This window comes from Rutidosis leptorrhynchoides, chromosome 8, assembly GCF_046630445.1.
Source record: "Rutidosis leptorrhynchoides isolate AG116_Rl617_1_P2 chromosome 8, CSIRO_AGI_Rlap_v1, whole genome shotgun sequence".
Classification (NCBI taxonomy): Eukaryota; Viridiplantae; Streptophyta; class Magnoliopsida; order Asterales; family Asteraceae; genus Rutidosis; species Rutidosis leptorrhynchoides.
The window spans coordinates 289,335,689-289,355,732 of record NC_092340.1 but is presented as its reverse complement, the minus strand read 5'-3'; the positions used below and the strand labels follow the sequence as shown (position 1 = coordinate 289,355,732).

The 20,044-nt window shown below is 29.9% G+C and overlaps 1 protein-coding gene across 1 annotated transcript in view; it reads right to left on the bottom strand.

Annotated features, from left to right (window-relative positions):
- Positions 1-15,159, bottom strand: part of LOC139864301 (uncharacterized) — a 28,764-nt gene extending 13,605 nt beyond the window's left edge. Inside the window, exon 1 of the mRNA XM_071852879.1 lies at positions 15,046-15,159. Coding sequence (XP_071708980.1) covers positions 15,046-15,159 — 114 coding nt within the window. The remainder of the gene's footprint in view (positions 1-15,045) is intronic.
- Positions 15,160-20,044: the final 4,885 nt, after the last annotated feature.

The following is a 20,044-nucleotide window of genomic DNA, read 5'->3' as shown; positions in this document are numbered from 1 at the left end:
ATATATATAGCGCAAAAGATTTTGTAGATTACGGAGGAAATTACGGGATATGTCAGGCAAAGTTTACAGTAACAGATACGCTAAGATATGGATTAGCAGATACGCTAAGATATGAATTTTATCTATACACTATTCATGCAATCAATGCAGTAAGACGTGTCTAGACTAAGAATGATAAGCAGGCAATTTCCGACAAAAATGATAAGCAAAACTTTTGACATGCAGACACGGTCGAAGTCCAGGCTCATTAATGCATCCTAACGACTATCAGTTAGACACACTAATGCAGACCTGGTTTGCTAAGACCACCGCTCTGATACCAACTGAAAGGACCCGTTCATATACATTATAAACGATTCACAATAGTTGATTACATCGCGAGGTATTTTGACCTCTATATGATACATTTTACAAACATTGCATTCGGTTTTAAAAGACAAACTTTCTTTACAACAAAAGTTGACGGCATGCACACCATTTCATAATACATCCAACTATAATTGACATAATAATAATCCTGATGAAATCAATGACTTGAATGCAACGTCTTTCAAAATATGCCATGAATGACTCCAAGTAATATCCTTAAAATGAGCTAATGCACAGCGGAAGATTTCTTTAATACCTGAGAATAAACATGCTTTAAAGTGTCAACCAAAAGGTTGGTGAGTTCATAGGTTTATCATAACAATCATTTCAATATATTAATAGACCACAAGATTTCCGTTTATAAATATATGTACACTCACAAGTGTATAAAAGTATTCTATAAATTGTAGGCACCCGGTAACAAGCCTTTACGTTCATGTTTTACCCTCTGAAGTACACCAGATCAGGTGTGTTTAAAATAACCTCGAAGTACTAAAGCATCCCATAGTCAGGATGGGGTTTGTCAGGCCCAATAGATCTATCTTTAGGATTCGCGCCTACCGTACATAGACAAGTAGTTTAATGTTACCAAGCTAAGGGTATATTTCTGGTTTAAACCCACGTAGAATTAGTTTTAGTACTTGTGCCTATTTCGTAAAATATTTATAAAAAACAGCGCATGTATTCTCAGTCCCAAAAATATATATAAAATGGAGCAAATGAAACTCACCATACTGTATTTCGTAGTAAAAATACATATAACGTCATTTAACAAGTGCAAGGTTGGCCTCGAATTCACGAACCTATATTAATTATATATATTTATATGTTGGTCAATATTTGTCTAACAATTTTTGGTCAAGTCATAGTGTACCACAGTCCTAATGCTCGAGACTAATATGCAAAAGTCAACAAAAGTCAACTTGACCCAAAATGACTTCTAAAATTTATACGTGTTTATTATATAACTTAACTATAGTCGTTTTATATATTTAAATATATTTATTAGATTTTATAATAATAAAAGTCATTTATTAATAAAAATTTTATATTAACGTTTATATATGATAAAATATACTTTTATATATCTTAAGTAGTAAAATTTATAAAGTTCACTTAATATCGTAAAACTATAGTGGTAAGTATTATTAATGTAATTATATTACGCGTGGTGAAAAATATCTTTGTATCCCCTATTTATTTGATAAAATAATATTGATCATAATAATAATAAGTAAAAGTTGTATTATTTTGTAATAATAATTATTATTATTCTATAAAAAAATAACAATATTTATATTTACTAAAAATGTTATTATGATAAAATGATAATACTAACATAATAGTAATAATGATATTTTATAATAACAATGATATTTCTATTAAAATAATAACGACGATAGTAATAATAATCATTTTAACAATAATACTAAAATTCAGTTGACTATAAATTCAAATCCGTTCATCGAAACCATTCGATATCTAAATGAAAAGTTCTTAATTTTTCGCTAGCTTTCCAATGACATGCATATCATATACCCTATCTCAGTAGCATATGTATCTAATTCAGGATTCAACAAACCTATCTAAGGACAATATCGAATGTACAAGCATGCATAATCCTATATACTCGATCACTAGTCAAGGATACACTATTGATATATAAAAGTTAAGTTATGAGTGCTCACGTATCAATATTGAGATTCAATATTGCAGGAAAGTACGTAGACGCAACGGAGATGATAAACACTAGATTGACCTCACGAGCATACCCATGAACCATACCCATCACCTCCATAGCTATAACCCATAATTTTCTTAGCTTCGACTCATTCAAAAAACTATTTTGAAATCACTCGGACATCACTCCGTCGTAATATTTTATGTATACTAATAATATCTTGAAATAATACAGAGCAAATATATATATATATATATATATATATATATATATGTAAATCGATTGAGAGAGTTTAGAGAAATATATTTTCAAGTTTCTATGAAATAATGAAACCTATTGAATTCTATTTATAATAGATTTTTGAATTATTAAAGTGAATTATTAAAGTATGAATTATTAAAGTGAATTATTAAAGTATGAATTATTAAAGTGAATTATTAAAGTATGAATTATTAAAGTGAATTATTAAAGTATGAATTATTAAAGTGAATTATTAAAGTATGAATTATTAAAGTGAATTATTAAAGTATGAATTATTAAAGTAAATTATTAAAGTTAAAGTAAAGTAAAATTAAAGTAAAGGTAAAGTAAAAGTATAGTAAAAGTATAAAAACTATGTATGTATAATACGCGTATAAATATATATAATATTAATTTAAATCGTTATATATATTTAATGAAATAAAATATAAATATCGTTATATTTATTATACTGGTTAAGTAATGAGTTGTTAAAAGTGATTCTAGATATTTAGAAAAGTTATATACATTTTAATAATAAAGTTCTTTTTAAACTGAAAACGTTTTTGTACATTTGAAAATAGATTAATAGAATATTATGGAAACCAATTCTCCACTAGCTTTTGTCTAACTTTCGTAAATGACACTTTTTATTTTTATTTATAAATAGCTTTACAAATTATTCTGAATATCGTTAAGAGGAATAGATTTTCTCAAATCATAGTGGACCTCTCAACAGAGACTTGTAATCATAATTCAATGTTTCTGATAATCCAATCATTTAATATATATTTTTTAATTTCGTCGATAATCATATTGAAACAAATACGTTCATATAAAGCATTATACGTTTAAACACTTTGTTGACATTTTCAATTTATAACATATACACATATACATACATATTCATATATGTTCATTTAATGGTTCGTGAATCATTGGAATTTGGTCGAGGTTTAAATGAATGTATAAACATAGTTTAAAATCCTTGAGATTTAACTTAACAAACATTGCTTATCGTGTCAGAATAATATAAAGATAAAGTTTAAATTTAGTCGGAAATTTTCGGGTCGTCACACATAAAGTGCCTCAAATGGTGCCATCTCAATACTCGAGTGGTAACTGTTGTTGTAGGAAAATTCTGCTAACGGTAGATGTCGATCCCAACTGTTTTCAAAATCAATAATACATGCTCGTAGCAAGTCTTCAAGAGTCTGTATCATCCTTTCACTTTTCCCATCAGTTTGTGGATGATAGGCAGTACTCATGTCTAGACGAGTCCCCAATGCTTGTTGTAGCGTTTGCCAAAACCTAGAGACAAATCTGCCATCCCTATCAGAGATAATAGAGATTGGTATTTGATGTGTTCTAAAGGGTGTGTATGAAACGGCTATCAGTTTTATATTTATTTACTACATGAAATCACCTAAATTAAATTAAAGCACAAAAGGCAAGTATACCTATCGTGTAATAATATAGCTAAGGTAAAGTCCGGGAGGTCGATCCGTGGACACTATTATTGGGTGTCTTACTAGGTCAAATTAGTTAATAAAGTAGTTAAACTAGATTTAGTGATATATAGTAATTATAGGTAACTTTGGGGGTTTTTACCGTTTAATGACCGGTTTGTCGATTTTAAAACTTAAGTCACAATTAAAACCTAATGCAAAATATAACTTAATTTAAAGTATAAAGTAAATGACGATAATTAAAAGTACAATAAATTAAAAGTGCGATAAATAAAATGACAGTAAATAAAAGTACGATGAGATATAAAATAAAGGAATTATACTTATTTAAACTTCCGTAATCATGATGTTCGACGTGTTGATTTTAATTTATTACCATGGGTTAGTTGTCCTTTGCCCTGTATTATTTGATATGTCCATACGGTTTTGTCCATAATAGTCCATCGGTCATAATTATAAAGTGCGAGGGTCTTCGTTAAATTATCCTTATACCCGAAGTCAAATATTCCAACTAATTGGTGATTCGAACTGTAACAAGGTCTTAATACTTTGTTTAATGAATACACCAGGTTATCGACTGTGTGTAATCCAAGGTTTTAATACTTTATTAACAATTACACCAATTACCCTTGAATGTAATCCGCCCCTGTTTTAATGAGTCTAGTAACTATTAAATCATCCCCGTGTCCGATCAAATGAACAATAATTCGTACTTATAAATATCTCGCTCATCTTACCCGATTAAGCGTATGTGGTTATATATAGATACGTCAAATCATAACCTTTATATTAAATTAACGAGGTATCGTTTAGTTAATATAAAGCCCATTAATAGCCCATAGTCTAATTTCCACAAGTGTCGATCTTTTGTCCAAACCCCAATTATGGTCCAAAACCCAATTATCCCGTCTTTAATATTTAGTCTAACATCAAAATTACTTCGGCTTAAATAAGCATAATAATAACTTAGCTACGAGACATTAATTTAAAAAGGTTGAACATAACTTACAATGATTAATAATAGCGTAGCGTTACACGGACAGAATTTTGACTTACACCCTTACAACATTCGCTAACATACCCTTATTATTAGAATTTAAAATTAAAAATTAAAATTAAAATTAAAATTATAATATATATATATATATATATATATATATATATATATATATATATATATATATATATATATATATATATATATATTACGAGTGAGAGATAGATAGATGGTATCTCAAACTCGGCAGAAAGCTCGAGCTTTTATAGGCATTTTTGTCCTGGCTGCTCCGCTATCGCGAAGCAATTGTGCCTTCCAGCTCCGAGATCGCGAAGGCACGCCTTCCAGCTCACCAACTTTTGGCCATTTGCTTGTCGACGCTTTTAATAAATAATATAATATATAAATAATTTTAAGAATTATTTAAATATTATATTATATTTATGTGCATAGTTGACTTGTAATTTTTAGTCCGTTGCGTCGAGCGTTGAGAGTTGTCTTTGGTCCCGGTTCTGGATTTTCGAACGTCCTTGCGTACAATTTAATATCTTGTATTTTGCGTTTCGCGTCTTGTACTCTTGTAATTTTGAGACGTTTCTCACCAATAATTTGAACCACTTTGATTGTGATTTGTACTTTTAAGCTTTTTGGTCGTTTGCGTCTTCAATTCGTCGAATCTGTCTTTTGTCTTCACCTTTTATTATTTAAACGAATATCACTTGTAAATAGAACAATTTGCAAGTAAAAGCTTGTCTTTCTTGAGGGATAATGCTATGAAATATATGTTCGTTTTTAGCATTATCAAATATTCCCACACTTGAGCGTTGCTTGTCCTCAAGCAATATAGTCTTGAAATAAAAATACTAGAATCACTTTTTTATTCTTCACACTTTGTACATCAGTGATTTTTATACGGCGGTATGAACAATGGTAGTAACGATGTGGTTTACAGTCCCACATGACTATAAAAATTTAGATCCTTAAGGAAATTGGATCTTTATGAAAACATTTGATCTTTTGAAAATACGATCTAGCTTTTACCCTAGATAAGTTTTCCGGAATAACCCTTCACCGGTGTTTGCAAATTGTTTTTGTGGGTTTGGTGGGTTTCAGATTTTTAAAATTTTAGCTCAAAACTTATGGTTTTGTGTCACCCACTTGCTAACCTTGTATTGAGAAAGCAACACGTCCAGTATACTTGCTCCGTATATTACCTTTCGGTAAACTACCGTCCGGTTGTAAAGCAAAGCGTTTAACAAGCAACTGTTAAGGTAATGTCCCGTGATATGCTTTTGATTATGGTCTATATCATGTCGGATGCAATTACTATCCTTTGTAGGAGCAATATTAAAGCTCACCCTATAATTTTTCAGTTTGGCACAAAGTCCTGTCTTCGACCATGCTATGCAACCACCGTTCTTACGGTTGACACCCGATTTGGTTCAGGTGACCTAATGAATTCCAGGTGAATTCCTAGGATTTTATGTTCAATGGTAATGAACGCATTAAAAATGGTTTTTCAAAAAACAAATCGGTTTGTAATTTGATCAAAATATTTTCTCGTTCAAGCTCGAGTTTAGATATCATCGAATTCCATGAGTTTGTAATTCTCAATCTTTAAGGTCAATCTCAAGGATTGAGTAATATCAGTCTTAAAAGCTGATTTTTTTGATCTTTAAGGAGATTATCCTTTCTGGGGATCTGATTCATTAGTCTTATCAAGCTAATTTGCACGGCGCCCTCCCCATTTTACGAGACAGATCCTCTCATGGTTAGGATAAGTCTGACCACTTGGCGACCTTGTTTGATGCTGAGGTCCGTGGATTTCCAGCTGATTTTCGAGAAAACTTTTCAAGATTTTTCGTAGACTCTACAACTGGTCTGGACGACAACTTCCTGACCTAAATCAAGAAGCGCGTGTCTTTTTTGGAAGACTTTACTTTCTTTCAATGATGGAATTGATTCATCGTGTAGATCCATCTTTTCTTTCAAATATATTACAATTTACCGGGTAAAACGGTTAATTTTGTCCAAAACAAAAGTATCTTCAATTATTTGTACAAAAATATGTGATATATGTTCTAAATAACTTGGTAATTTTTTTCCCACACTTGGCTTTTATTTTCATTTCTTTGCCTTTTTATTGTCCTCTATTCCATTTTAAATGAATTCTAACATTTTGGGTTGTTTCTCAATTTATGTCCTTTCCGAGGTAACAATAATTTCGGTGTTAACACCTAGTTTTATCGTTCATAAATATGTATAAACATGATTTTGAATTCATTTATTTGAAAATTTTGAAAAATTTTACTAGAATTGGGTAGTCAGTATATAAGACTATGACTATTCTTTATTATCAGAGAGCACTAGATTCTAATACAACTACTGCGTTACTAGTATTTTTAATGGTAACCAAGTCTATAAGTTAAAATTTTAAAAATCCGAAAGAATTTAACCCCTTCCCACACTTAAGATCTTTTTTTTTTTTTGTTAACGGTGGAACCCCAACTACGAAGCAGGCACATTGGCCCCAACGCAGCAAGTAAACCACCGAGTAAGCCGCAAGCCGACCCTCACGGTTACCAGGAAAAGAAACCTCAGGTGAGCTCTCTTTTTGAACGAGATGGTTGTGCCAAGAATCGAACCCGGGTGGCTCCCTTCACAGGAAGTGTCGGTGGCCATCCACTTAAGATCTTGCAATGCCCTCATTTGCAAGAAATCAGTAACAATTTAAATTATTGAGGGTGATTAGCGTAGAAAATTGATTAAATTTTACCAAAGTTTCCAAACATATTGGCGTTTGTTTTAAAAACAAAGATTTTTAGTTTTTTTTAATGTTTTTGGCATACTTTAATTCAATAAGATTAAAAATAATGATAATAAAATTTCTCGTCCCTCCCTCGGGTAAAGCAATTTTGGTTCAACAACCTAGTTTTCAACTCACGATGAATTTTAAATATCAAATTTTTAACTTAATGAAATAAAGTAAATTTTTGTTTTTAAATTCACACCAACTTAAATTTAAAATGCATAAAAAATTCATATTATTAATATTAAAAATTCACACCAAATTTATATTATATTTTTGTTTTTATACATACAAACTTATATTAAAAATATTAATTTTTAAAATACTTAAAAACTTAAATATATTGATTTTAAAAAGTTTACATTAATAATTTAATATTTATATATTAATTTTAAAAATAAGGTAAAAATTAAAATGAAAAATCTTTTTGGTCTTTTATCCCACTTTAATCAATCAAATATTATCAAAAATCTACGCCCCTCTTTTCGGTAAAGTAATTTCGGCTATATTACCTAGTTTTACTCCTGACGAATTTCTGAAATATTTTGGTTTGATTGATTAAAGATATTTATACCTTAAGAATAAACGGTAAATTTCGCAGTGATGTAATAAATTTTTGTATGATATCAATAATTTCAGTTGCAGAACCTAATTTTATTGAATACCAATTTAATACTTTATAGCGAACGATTCAGCGTTTATTATCAAAAGGTTAAAAGCAATAAAAATAAAAATAAAAACTGTACATACTTACCTATGAGATAGAATTCTCAGAGACCTGCTTTAGCCCACTCATAAGATAGTTGGACTAATTGATTTTCCATAGATACATAGGCGTAACCTCGAGCATTCAACGATTTTTCTTCGAAACATATGAACGGTCCTTCTCTGCATAAAGTAACGAACTCGGTATTGGAATATGTCTGATTCGTCGAGCATTTTCCTTCGTGTGACCATTTTCTGCATTTGTGACATCTTTCAAGGTGTCGTACTCTTCTTTTCGCTGCGGATTTTGATTTTCCTTTACCAAAATGTAACTTATTATGATCGTTTCTGAGTTCTTTTCTTACTCTGTCCAATTTGGCTCTTATTACTGATACCAAGTCACTCGGGAGTGTGTCATTATTACGTTTAGTGATCAAAGCGTGTAGCATTAGACCATGGTTTAGTTCACAGGAATTCTTCATCTCGTAAAACCTAAAAAAAATAAAAATTCAGAATGGGGGGAGAAGACTAGTTCTTTAGGGTCTGCTAGGGAAAGACCATTCGGATTCCATTTTCGAGAACTACAGGAAAACAGAATATCTAACTCTAACAGAAATACATGTTACCCTAAAAAGATTCGAACCTCCCCACACTTAGTTAGATGTGGTGTTGAAATTGTGATTAACTTCATTGTTAATTGGATCATCAACAACTTGTATATCTCTGATTTTTGCTTCAATCCATTTGTTGATTTCCTCCGTAACTTTCACAAATTCAACTAACATTGCCTTTTCTTTTGGCAATAAATTGGATACTAATCGGTTACATAACTTAAAGTTTTCCTTAATCTTAGCATCGTGAATCCGTTTATAAAGTTTCTTCGTTGAACTATTAAAAACGGGTTCATCTAATTTCGTATCATCAACGGGGTTCTTTGTGATCGGATCATCATTAAGTGTTTCTTCATCTTCCCCACACTTATGTGTTTTTATTGGTCTAACAGTTTTGGTTGGTGGAGATCTAAACTTTCGGTTCACAAAGGTGATCGATTTATCATCATCCCTAAGTGTCATTCTACCTTCTCTTACATCAATGAACGCCTCGGTGGTTGCTAAAAATGGGCGACCTAAAATTAGAGGAATATCAAGGTTTTCCTCCATATTAATCACTATGAAGTTTGCAACAAAGGTCAAACTTCCCACGTTAACAAGTAAATTACTTGCTATTCCAACCGGGTGTTTAATGGTTAGGTCAAATGATTGAACACCTATTTTGGTTGGTTTTAATTTACACATACCTAATCTTTTGTATAAGGAAAGAGGCATAATATTTGCACTTGCTCCTAAATCTGCGAGTCCATTATATATAGCACCATCATTAAGCAAGCAAGAAATGATAAATTCGCTCGGGTCTCCTGCTTTAGTAAGTCGAGTTGGTTTGTAAACCTTTTTCGGGTGTTCTTTTCTAGGTTCTTTCACTTCTATTTGAACTTCTTGTTCACATTTTTCTTCGTTTCTTGGAATGGGAGATTTGTGTCATACCCCCAAAAAGGGCCGGGGAAGATATGACATCACAATATCACAACACAAGTATGTATAAGCGAGAACGACTCTATATGAGACGTTTTAATTGATTACCAATGTATTAAAGCAACGGAAAGTGTTATGTCATTACAATAAATGTTTTAATGCAATAATATGAATGTATATATGCGGACTCCAAAAGCAGCAAAGTCCAAAAAGCAAATAATCTTTAGCAATCTTCACCTGAGATAAAACATGCTTAAAGTGTCAACCAAAATGGTTGAGTGAACAACATAGCTTTAATAATTATAACAAGTTTTTAGACCAAAAGATTTAGTTTAGGGTTGACTGATATAAAATCAATCAATAGAATGAAGTGTGTTTATTAACATAATGAATATATTAACAGTGACCGATAAAGTTTGTTTATTAATATAATGAATATATTAACAGTGACCGATAAAGTTTGTTTATTAATATAATGAATATATTAACAGTGACCGATAAAGTTTGTTTATTAATATAATGAATATATTAACAGTGACCGTTATTGTCAACAGACAAAGTATGTTTACTAATATAACGAATTATATTAGCAGTGACCGTTATTGTCAACAGACAAAGTATGTTTACTAATATAACGAATTATATTAGCAGTGACCGGTATTGCCAACAGACAAAGTATGTTTACTAATATAACGAATTATATTAGCAGTGACCGTTGTTGTTAACAAACAACATGTAATAGATAAATTTTGAGTTCTTGTGTCTAATCATAAAAACAGTTTAAAAACAAGCATGTGTCTCACCCCAAAGTTTATAAAACAGTTAAGAAATAGTAAAAGAGGGGCTATGAAGTTCACCTTAACAGCAGATAGATATTCCACGCAAGATATATGATCGGAGTGTGTAATCAGGGATCTCAACCTAGAGATATAATGTTCGATTAGGTAATGTCTAATAGACATAAAGTTTGTTTATTAATATAGTAAACTATATTTCGAGAAAGTTATATTCATATGAGTGATAATATAATTAGTGTTTATTAAGTGTTACTATATAATTAAGTGTACATGTTATACTAATAATAGTATTATTAGTTACATTAATTATTCAACTATTGAGTAAGTTATCATTATGTGTTACATATATAATTTTATCTATGTGATACAATACATTACATATATATTCTTTATTCATTATACATGTATTTATTTTTAACTATATGATACATATGTGTTAGTAAGTGTAGGTGTTACATATATAGTAGTGTAAGATGGTACATAAACATATACTTGTTACTTCTTGTTATAATTAGGTTTACTAACTTATGTATCTTACATAATGAACTTTCATACATACATTCACACGTACATATACATACTTATATACACATACATATACACGTATGCATATATTCACATATACACACACACACATATACATACAGTGTATACTTGCACATACGTATGTATGCATGCATACATGCACGTACACCATGATCACTTTACTAATCCATAATCTTAACCTAAATTTTTTTTTTTAATCAAAATCTCTATAGCTTAACATAAAATCATAAGTTCTTAACTTAATAACTAGTAGTCGTTCTAGCCAATATCAAATCATAGCCTTTAACTATCTTTACTAACTAATTAATAACTCTCCACATAAAATCATAACTTTTAACATAATTACTAGTTATATTCATTAACCTAATAACATTAAATCATAAACTTTTTAATTTTCACAATCTTATAACTCATAACCTTCTTAATCTTTTAACCTTATTCATCATGATTGTACCTAAATCAAGATCTTACTTCATATTCAATAATACTTATAATTACTCATACATGATATTCATAATCATACTTGATTCATTATCATCTTGTTAACCATTAATTATAATACTTGATCAAAATCATACTTCATATTCGTAATCTTTTAACTTCTTCACCTACATAAAATCATAAATCTTATATTTGTATTAACCTTAATATTAACATAACCCTTACAAACCTAACATGTTAAATCTCATTAATCATACCCTATGTCATATTCATATTCTTTATCAACTTTTAACACATAAAATCATAAGCTTAATCTTATAACTATTCTTTTAACTTTGATCATAACCGTTAACATTATTAATTATAATTATCCTTACCACATTCATAATTCATAATCATAATACTTAACATAATACTTATTAACATCTTAAAAGTAATTGATTTAAACACATAATTAAACTAGGGTTTTAAAGAACTACCTTAGGGTTTAAAGTTCAAGGATTGGTGATGATGAGCTTGCGAACAGGAGACAGAATCCAAGTAGCTGCAGCAACAGCAAGACCACGACCCAAATAGAGGTCTTTTGGGTCTGACCTGGTTCGATTGAACCCACAGCAACACAGCAGTAGCAACAGCGATTAAGGGACTGTTTTGGGTCTCTTTTAATCACGAACAACTGCAGCAGATTCAGCAGGTTTAGCAGCAGGAAAAAGGGACGAATTGTGCAGGTTTAATGGCGATTAGGGGCTGTCTTGGTCACGATAGCAGCAACAGAAACAAGTAGGCAACTAAGGACGATTCTTGGACTGTTTTAGCTCGTCAATCACAGTAGGAATAGCAGCAGAAACGAGCAGCAATAACAGAAGATTACAGCAGGCGATTGTAGGGATGTTTTGATGGGTTTTGTCGATTTGCAGGAGGGTGAAAACAGGCTGGATTGCAGGTTGAATAAAAGTTGACTGATAAGGGAGGGAAAGCAGAAAACTAGTCGACTTATTTTGCAGCAGATTTGTGTTGAATTAACTTGGAAAAATCACGATGGTTATATAGATAATTTGGGTTTCCTAATTGCCTTCAACTTCTTGGAGATCAAGGAAAGGATTTGAGTTAATCTTGGATTTGCCAAAAACTTAGTGATCAAGCTTATGAATCCCTAACAAAAATATATACAGTCGATATACTTATGATCTTATGTATTTATATATTTTTTTTATACGGCATTCTTTATTTATTTATATATATATATATATATATATTTTATTATTATTATTATTATTATTTTTATTAAGGTTATAATTAGTTTAATTACATTTTTATTAATTATTAGACCCTAACTTTTATTAATTTTACATTTACTTCTATTTAGTTTATATATATATTCTCATTTGTTTAAATCTTATATTGTCACATTTTAATTTATGACTTATTGTTTATATTATTTATTTAGTATTAAGGTTAGGGTTTAAATATTCAATATTAAATGGGGTTAGGGTTTAGTAGTTAATAGATAAGGTTAGGTTTAGGGTTTTAAATTATATTAGGATTTTATAATAGTTACGATCATTTAATGAAAGTATAAATGTTCGTTGTCGAAATGGATAACAACCCTAAATCGATTACACGGAGGAACAATTGAAAAACCCTAAGGGTATTTTGGGAATTTTCATGATGGAAAAATGTGGGTTGCTATAGTACCTCCCCGTTAATTTAAACTTCGTCCCGAAGTTTCAGTAGGACTTCTCGGATGCATCAACGTTTGAGAATAGATGGGGATGTCATCAATAGAACACTTTTTAAGATTTGAGATGTCAAATGTATGCACTTTATTTAACAGGAAGTGTTGACTAAAAATTATCATTCGGTCATCGTTTTGTTAAAGCAAAGTCTACACTTAATTAAAGTGGGGACCTACTTGAATGAGAGTGGATACTGTATGAAATTTCAGCTAAAGAGCCTAGGTGATTAGAATATCTAGTCCTATGGACTTCATCCATGACTAGTTCTTGAAAAATTTCTGAATAGCGGTGATTTATAGGATCGACATGTATTCCTTCATCATTAACTACATGTCCTAGGAATTGTACGATTTGTAGCCAAAGTTCACACTTGGAAAACTTGGCATACATTTGTTTGTTCTTTAAGAGCTCTAAAATAAATCGCAGAGGTTGCTCATGCTCTCTCTCGCTCTTGGAATAGATTAAGATGTCATCAATGAAGACTATCACGAATTTATCAAGATAGGATTTGCATGCATGGTTCATAAGATTCATGAATACAGCAGGAGCAGTGGTTAAACCAAAAGGCATGACAAGAAACTTATAGTGTCTATAACGAGTTAGGAAAGTAGTCTTAGAAAAATTGGTTTCCTTGACTCTCAATTGATGATAACCCGACCTAAGATCAAGTTTCGAATAGATACTTGACCCTTGCAGTTGGTCAAACATGTCATCAATAAGCGGGAATGGATAACGATTCTTGATGGTTAGCTTGTTGAGTTCTCGGCAATTAATACATATTCTCAACGTGCCACCTTTCTTAATGAAAAGAACGGGTGCTCCTCACGGAGGCAAGCTAAGATGAATGCAACCTTTTTCCAAAACTTCTTGGAGTTGATTGAATGATTCCTTCATTTCGAATGGAGCTAAGCGGTATGGAACCTATGCAATAGGTACAGCATCGGGCGTGGATAATTGATAAGTAAAAGATATATAATATCTAGGGTTGATATTTTTAGTTGACAATATAGTGATAAGGAGTATGTAATGGTACACAGTGGTCCTAAGGTTGATCAAATCTTATTCCCATCATGATCCATTAGGATTTATGTATGACTTATCATAATATAATGACGTTGATCAAGTGTCATTATATTATTCTAAATCATACTTTTATCACCCCATAAGGTTACTACTATGTCATCTAGTCAATATTCATCTTCTTCGAGGTGAATGATTCAATGGAAAATGAAAGGAAAGAAAATAACATCATTCATTCATTTAAAAGAAATTAACCAGAGTATTACAGAAACTTAACGAATTCTTCCAAATTGTAAAAGTACTAAATGGTAACATAAAGAATACTATGAAAATTTAAATGTCTCTAGTGGTTTCCAAAAACTCTTCATTGTGCCTCTTCATTCTTCTTCTTATCCAAGCATTGATTTTTGAAATGCCCTACTCCTCCACAGTTATAGCAAGTAGGAACGGTTGCATTTGCCTTTGTGGCTGGAGTTTTGGCTGATGGAGTAACAACTCTACAAGTCTTGGCTACGTGACCCACATTCTTGCACTTGGTGCACTTGGCCTCACACCATCCTTTATGATGTTTCTCACATCTCTTGCAATAGGGACGTTTTCCCTTATACAACTTGTTGAATTTGCTTTTTGAATTTCCTCGCTCCATTCCTTCTCTCTTCCTTTTTGCACCTTCTTTCTCCTTATGTTTGTCGATAAAATAGCTTGCCATGCAAGCAGCTTCTTGTATGGTGCTCGGGTTCACCAAGATAAAATCTCTTCGGACTTCATTAGGCAACCCATTAATGTAGCATTGGATTCCTAGATACTCGGGAGTAGCCATGAGAGCAAATTCTTGAAATCGGTTGGTGTAGCTCATGAGATCAGCATTCACTATTTCTATATCACTGAGCCCAGGTCTTTCAGTACTGTTGTATGTAGGGGGCGGGTAGTTTATGAAACTTTGATGAGAACGAATAGTCGAAAGGTTTCGCGGTACGCTATTGTTGCCATTGCCTTGAACAAGGGACTCGGACTTGGATTCTTCCTCGACTTCTTCTTCTTCAATCATCTCCTCCACAAACTCTTCCTCTTCGTCATCCCCATCATAGTTAGCATTAGTGTGGGATTCTTCCAAATGAGGGTAGTGTGGAGGACTAGGAGGGACATAGTTTGGGTGGGTTGGTGAAAATGGCGGGGAAACGGGTCCATAAGTTGGTGTGTGGACAGATCTTTCGGAGTAGGATCCATCGGACTCGTTGTTGGAGATGATGATTGGGCTATTGCGAGACATCCTAGATGTGAAGACCCGTCCTAATCCATCCGGACGAAGTCCATATCGATTATAAACGATTCACAACAGTTGATTACATCGCGAGATACTTGACCTCTATATGATACATTTTACAAACATTGCATTCGTTTTTGAAAAGACAAACTTTCATTACATCGAAAGTTGACAGGCATGCATACCATTTCATAATATATCCAACTATAATTGACTTGATAATAATCTTGATGAACTCGACGACTCGAATGCAACGTCTTTTGAAATATGCCATGAATGACTCCAAGTAATATCTATAAAATGAGCAAATACACAGCGGAAGATTTCTTTCGTACCTGAGAATAAACATGCTTTAAAGTGTCAACCAAAAGGTTGGTGAGTTCATTAGTTTAACTTAAACAATCGTTTCCATCATTTTAATAGACCACAAGATTTCAGATTTCCATTTCTCATAAACATACGTCCCATGCATAGAGACAAAAATATCATTCATATGGATTGAACACCTGGTAACCGACATTAACAATATGCATATATAAGAATATCCCCATCATTCCGGGATCCTCCTTCGGACATGATATAAATTTCGAAGTACTAAAACATCCGGTACTTTGGATGGGGCTTGTTGGGCCCGATAGATCTATCTTTAGGATTCGCGTCAATTAGGGTGTCTGTTCCCTAATTCTTAGATTACCAGACTTAATAAAAAGGGGCATATTCGACTTCGATAATCCAACCATAGAATGTAGTTTCACGTACTTGTGTCAATTTCGTAAAACAGTTATAAAAGTTGCGCATGTATTCTCAGCCCAAAAATATAAAGGGTAAAAAGGCAAATGAAACTCACGATACTGTATTTTGTAGTAAAAATACATATGACGTCATTGAACAATGCAGGGTTGGCCTCGGATTCACGAACCTATATCAATTGTGTATATATTAATACGTATAATGTAAGTTACAAAATTTCATTTATTAATATGTATTATTTATATATTATAGTTTTGTAGAATTTATTCTAACCTTTATTTTAAAACGTATACTTATATTATATTTTAAGTTATATTTTATATATATATATATATATATATATATATCGATTTTATGTATATATATCTATAATGATTTACGTTTATATAAATAGTGACATTAATATATTTATATACATATATTTGTGGTTAGTATTGTATTTATGAAATTTTATTAGTTTGTTATGTGAATTATTAATACAATCCTAGTATATACCATAAGTATATATATAGTGTACAAAAGATTTATTTGTTAAAATAATAATTTAGATAATAATGATTTACTAATAATAATAATAATTTTATTAATAATGATAATACTAATAGCAAAAAAAATGAAAATGATAACTGTTAATGATACTAATAATAATAACTCTAAAATAATATTAATACTAATACCATACTTATGTTAATAATAAGGGTTCTAATATTTATAAAATGATAAATGATAATCATAATAATACTAGTAAATATTAATGATGATACTGATAAATATGATATTATTAATTGTAAATGTACTGATGATACTATTATTTATAAACCGGTACAAATTCTAATATTGATGATAATAATATATTTTTATTTCCTTCATAATAATAATAATGATAATCATAATCCTAATGATGATAAAATACTAAAATGATAAGTTTATTACTAATAATAATATTATTAATACCTATCATAATAATAATAGTAATGTCTATAATACTTTCAAATATGATAACAAGTATGATACTAATAATAACAATAACAATAACAATCAAAACAATCACAATAATAATAATAATACTAATAATAATTAATATATAATAACAATAATAAAATTAGAAAAGAAAACTACCTCACATGAAAAGAGTTTCAAAAAAAAAAAAGAAACTACCGTCCTCTGGACTCGATCTCGTGACCACATGCTCACACGCAAACACTCTCGACCATCCCACCAATTCTGATTCTCTGTACTAATATCGAATTTAAATTTTATATATAAACTGTTTTTCTTCTATTCCTCTTCTTCTCCACAAGTCTCATGGATTCAACAAAACATCAATAACCAAAAAAAAAAAAAAAAAAAAAAAAAAAATCAGGGTTCCTTTTAAAGCTTCAAAACATTACAGAAAAAAAAATAATTTGGGTTCTAAAATAAAAAAAAAAACACTAAAGGCCTACTGCAGCGTCGGTTCTTGGAACAAAACAAAAAAAATTGATTTCGTAATAGATAACATTATAGATAATGTTTATAACACGAAATAGTTTTCTAAACATGTATAAAAACTACTGGAATCGTCAATTTGATCAGAAACATATACACGAACGCGAATTTGTCTCAAGAACAATTGTTGACTTTTTTTAAACTAAACTTTGACTTCAAAATTCAAGATCGATATAAAGATTTGAGAGTTGAGATTTTGCAGATAGATTCAAAGAAAGATTTCTAACCTTTCTGCATTTTTAGATTTTGAAACTTTATTCGAAATTGAATTAAGAGAAAAAAAAATTGGAGCGTGTAGAGAAGAAGAAAAAAAAATATCGCTGTGCTCTTTAATCCCATTGGATTTCCTTTTTATTTGATTTGCAATTATACATAATCATTTTGTAATAATAGAGATCGGTTGATAAAAAATGGAGAAAATGTCAACACAGGTTCACGAGTTTGGAGCAGGAAAGAAACAAAAAAAATAATAATAATAGAGATAAAGGATACAGAGGTCAAGCGTATAATATAGATCCCTACTGTTTTTTTTTAATTAATAATAATAATAATAATATATAATAACAATACTATTAATATCTAATAATATTAATAAAATTAATAATAATGATAAATATAATATTAATGATAATAATAATTGTAAAAATGATAATAATAATAATAATAATAATAATAATAATAATAATAATAATAATAATACCATACTAATTATGATAATATTAATATTTTATCGATAATAATAATATTAGTAATAATAATCTAATTTATACATCCAATTTCATCTTTATATGATATAAAGTGATATTATGAATACAAATATTGATATTTGACGATACAAATAACATTACTACAACAACTATATTTGTATTTAAATTTAATTTATTAATATCATCTATTATTATGTAATATTTAATAATTATGTAATATGTATTGTAACATATACTGAATATTATATATTTATGCATTTTAATATAAATATATTATAATATTTATTTACATACTAATTATATTATACTTATGTATGTAATTATGAAAAATATAAATGTTTTATATATGTAAGTATTATATATATCTATTAAAATAGTACATTATTTCATCATAGATATATTATAAATTTCTACATATACATAATATAATAATTATGTATAAAATCATATATATATAGTTATATTTATGTATATATGTATACTACCATATATATAAAATCATGTTTTAAATGTTGAGTAGATGATTAATTATGTATATTAAACAATTAACTACAAAGTATAACATTGTACATTTAATATTTTGATAACGTTGGTAAAATATGTTTGAATCATTTATATACAATATACTATATATATTCAAAATGAAAATCTTTAGTTATTAAATGTTATCTTTTATAATAACAAAATTACTTAATAGTTCATTAATACTAATATAATTAGTTTTATATATAATTATTTATATTTACATTCTTAGTTACAATTAAAGGTTCGTGAATCGTCGGAAATAGTTAAAGGTCAAATGTTATCATGAAATAGTTCAAACATAATGAGACTCGGTTTAATAGACTTTGCTTATCGAGTCGAATCATATAAGATTATGTTTAAATTTGGTCGGAAATTCCCGGGTCATCACAGTACCTACCCGTTAAAGAAATTTCGTCCCGAAATTTGAGTGAGGTCGTCATAGCTAACAATAAATATGTTTTCCTGACGAATATGAGTTGATAACTTGAGTTTTATCATCATTGAGTAATATGGATAAAAATAATTCAATTATTCGAAGAGTGCGAATGAAGCTATTCACAAAAGGATGAAATGAGAAACAAAGATTTGTTTTTAACTTTTGACGTAGTCAGGTTTGAATTTAGAAAATAAGGCGCGTCTTAACTTTTGACATTGCCTTGGTTGAATTCCGGAATTTAAGGGATTTAAAGAAAATCTTGAAGATCTATAAAATCTGATTCTTCGGGATTTATGGAAATTAAGATCTCTTTAATTAAATACGGTGATCTGCCCCGATTACTACGTCTGATATTTCCAGTATAAATTAAGCTCTTCCTTTCCATTATTCTCACCATTCTTATACTTTCTTTCTTAGTTCATACATCCAAAAGATTCTGAAAATGATTAATCCAGTTCTGATCCTTGTCCTCATCCTTACTATCGCAACAATCATTCTCCTTTTCCAACTTCCACCAGAGGAATCTGCTTTCTTC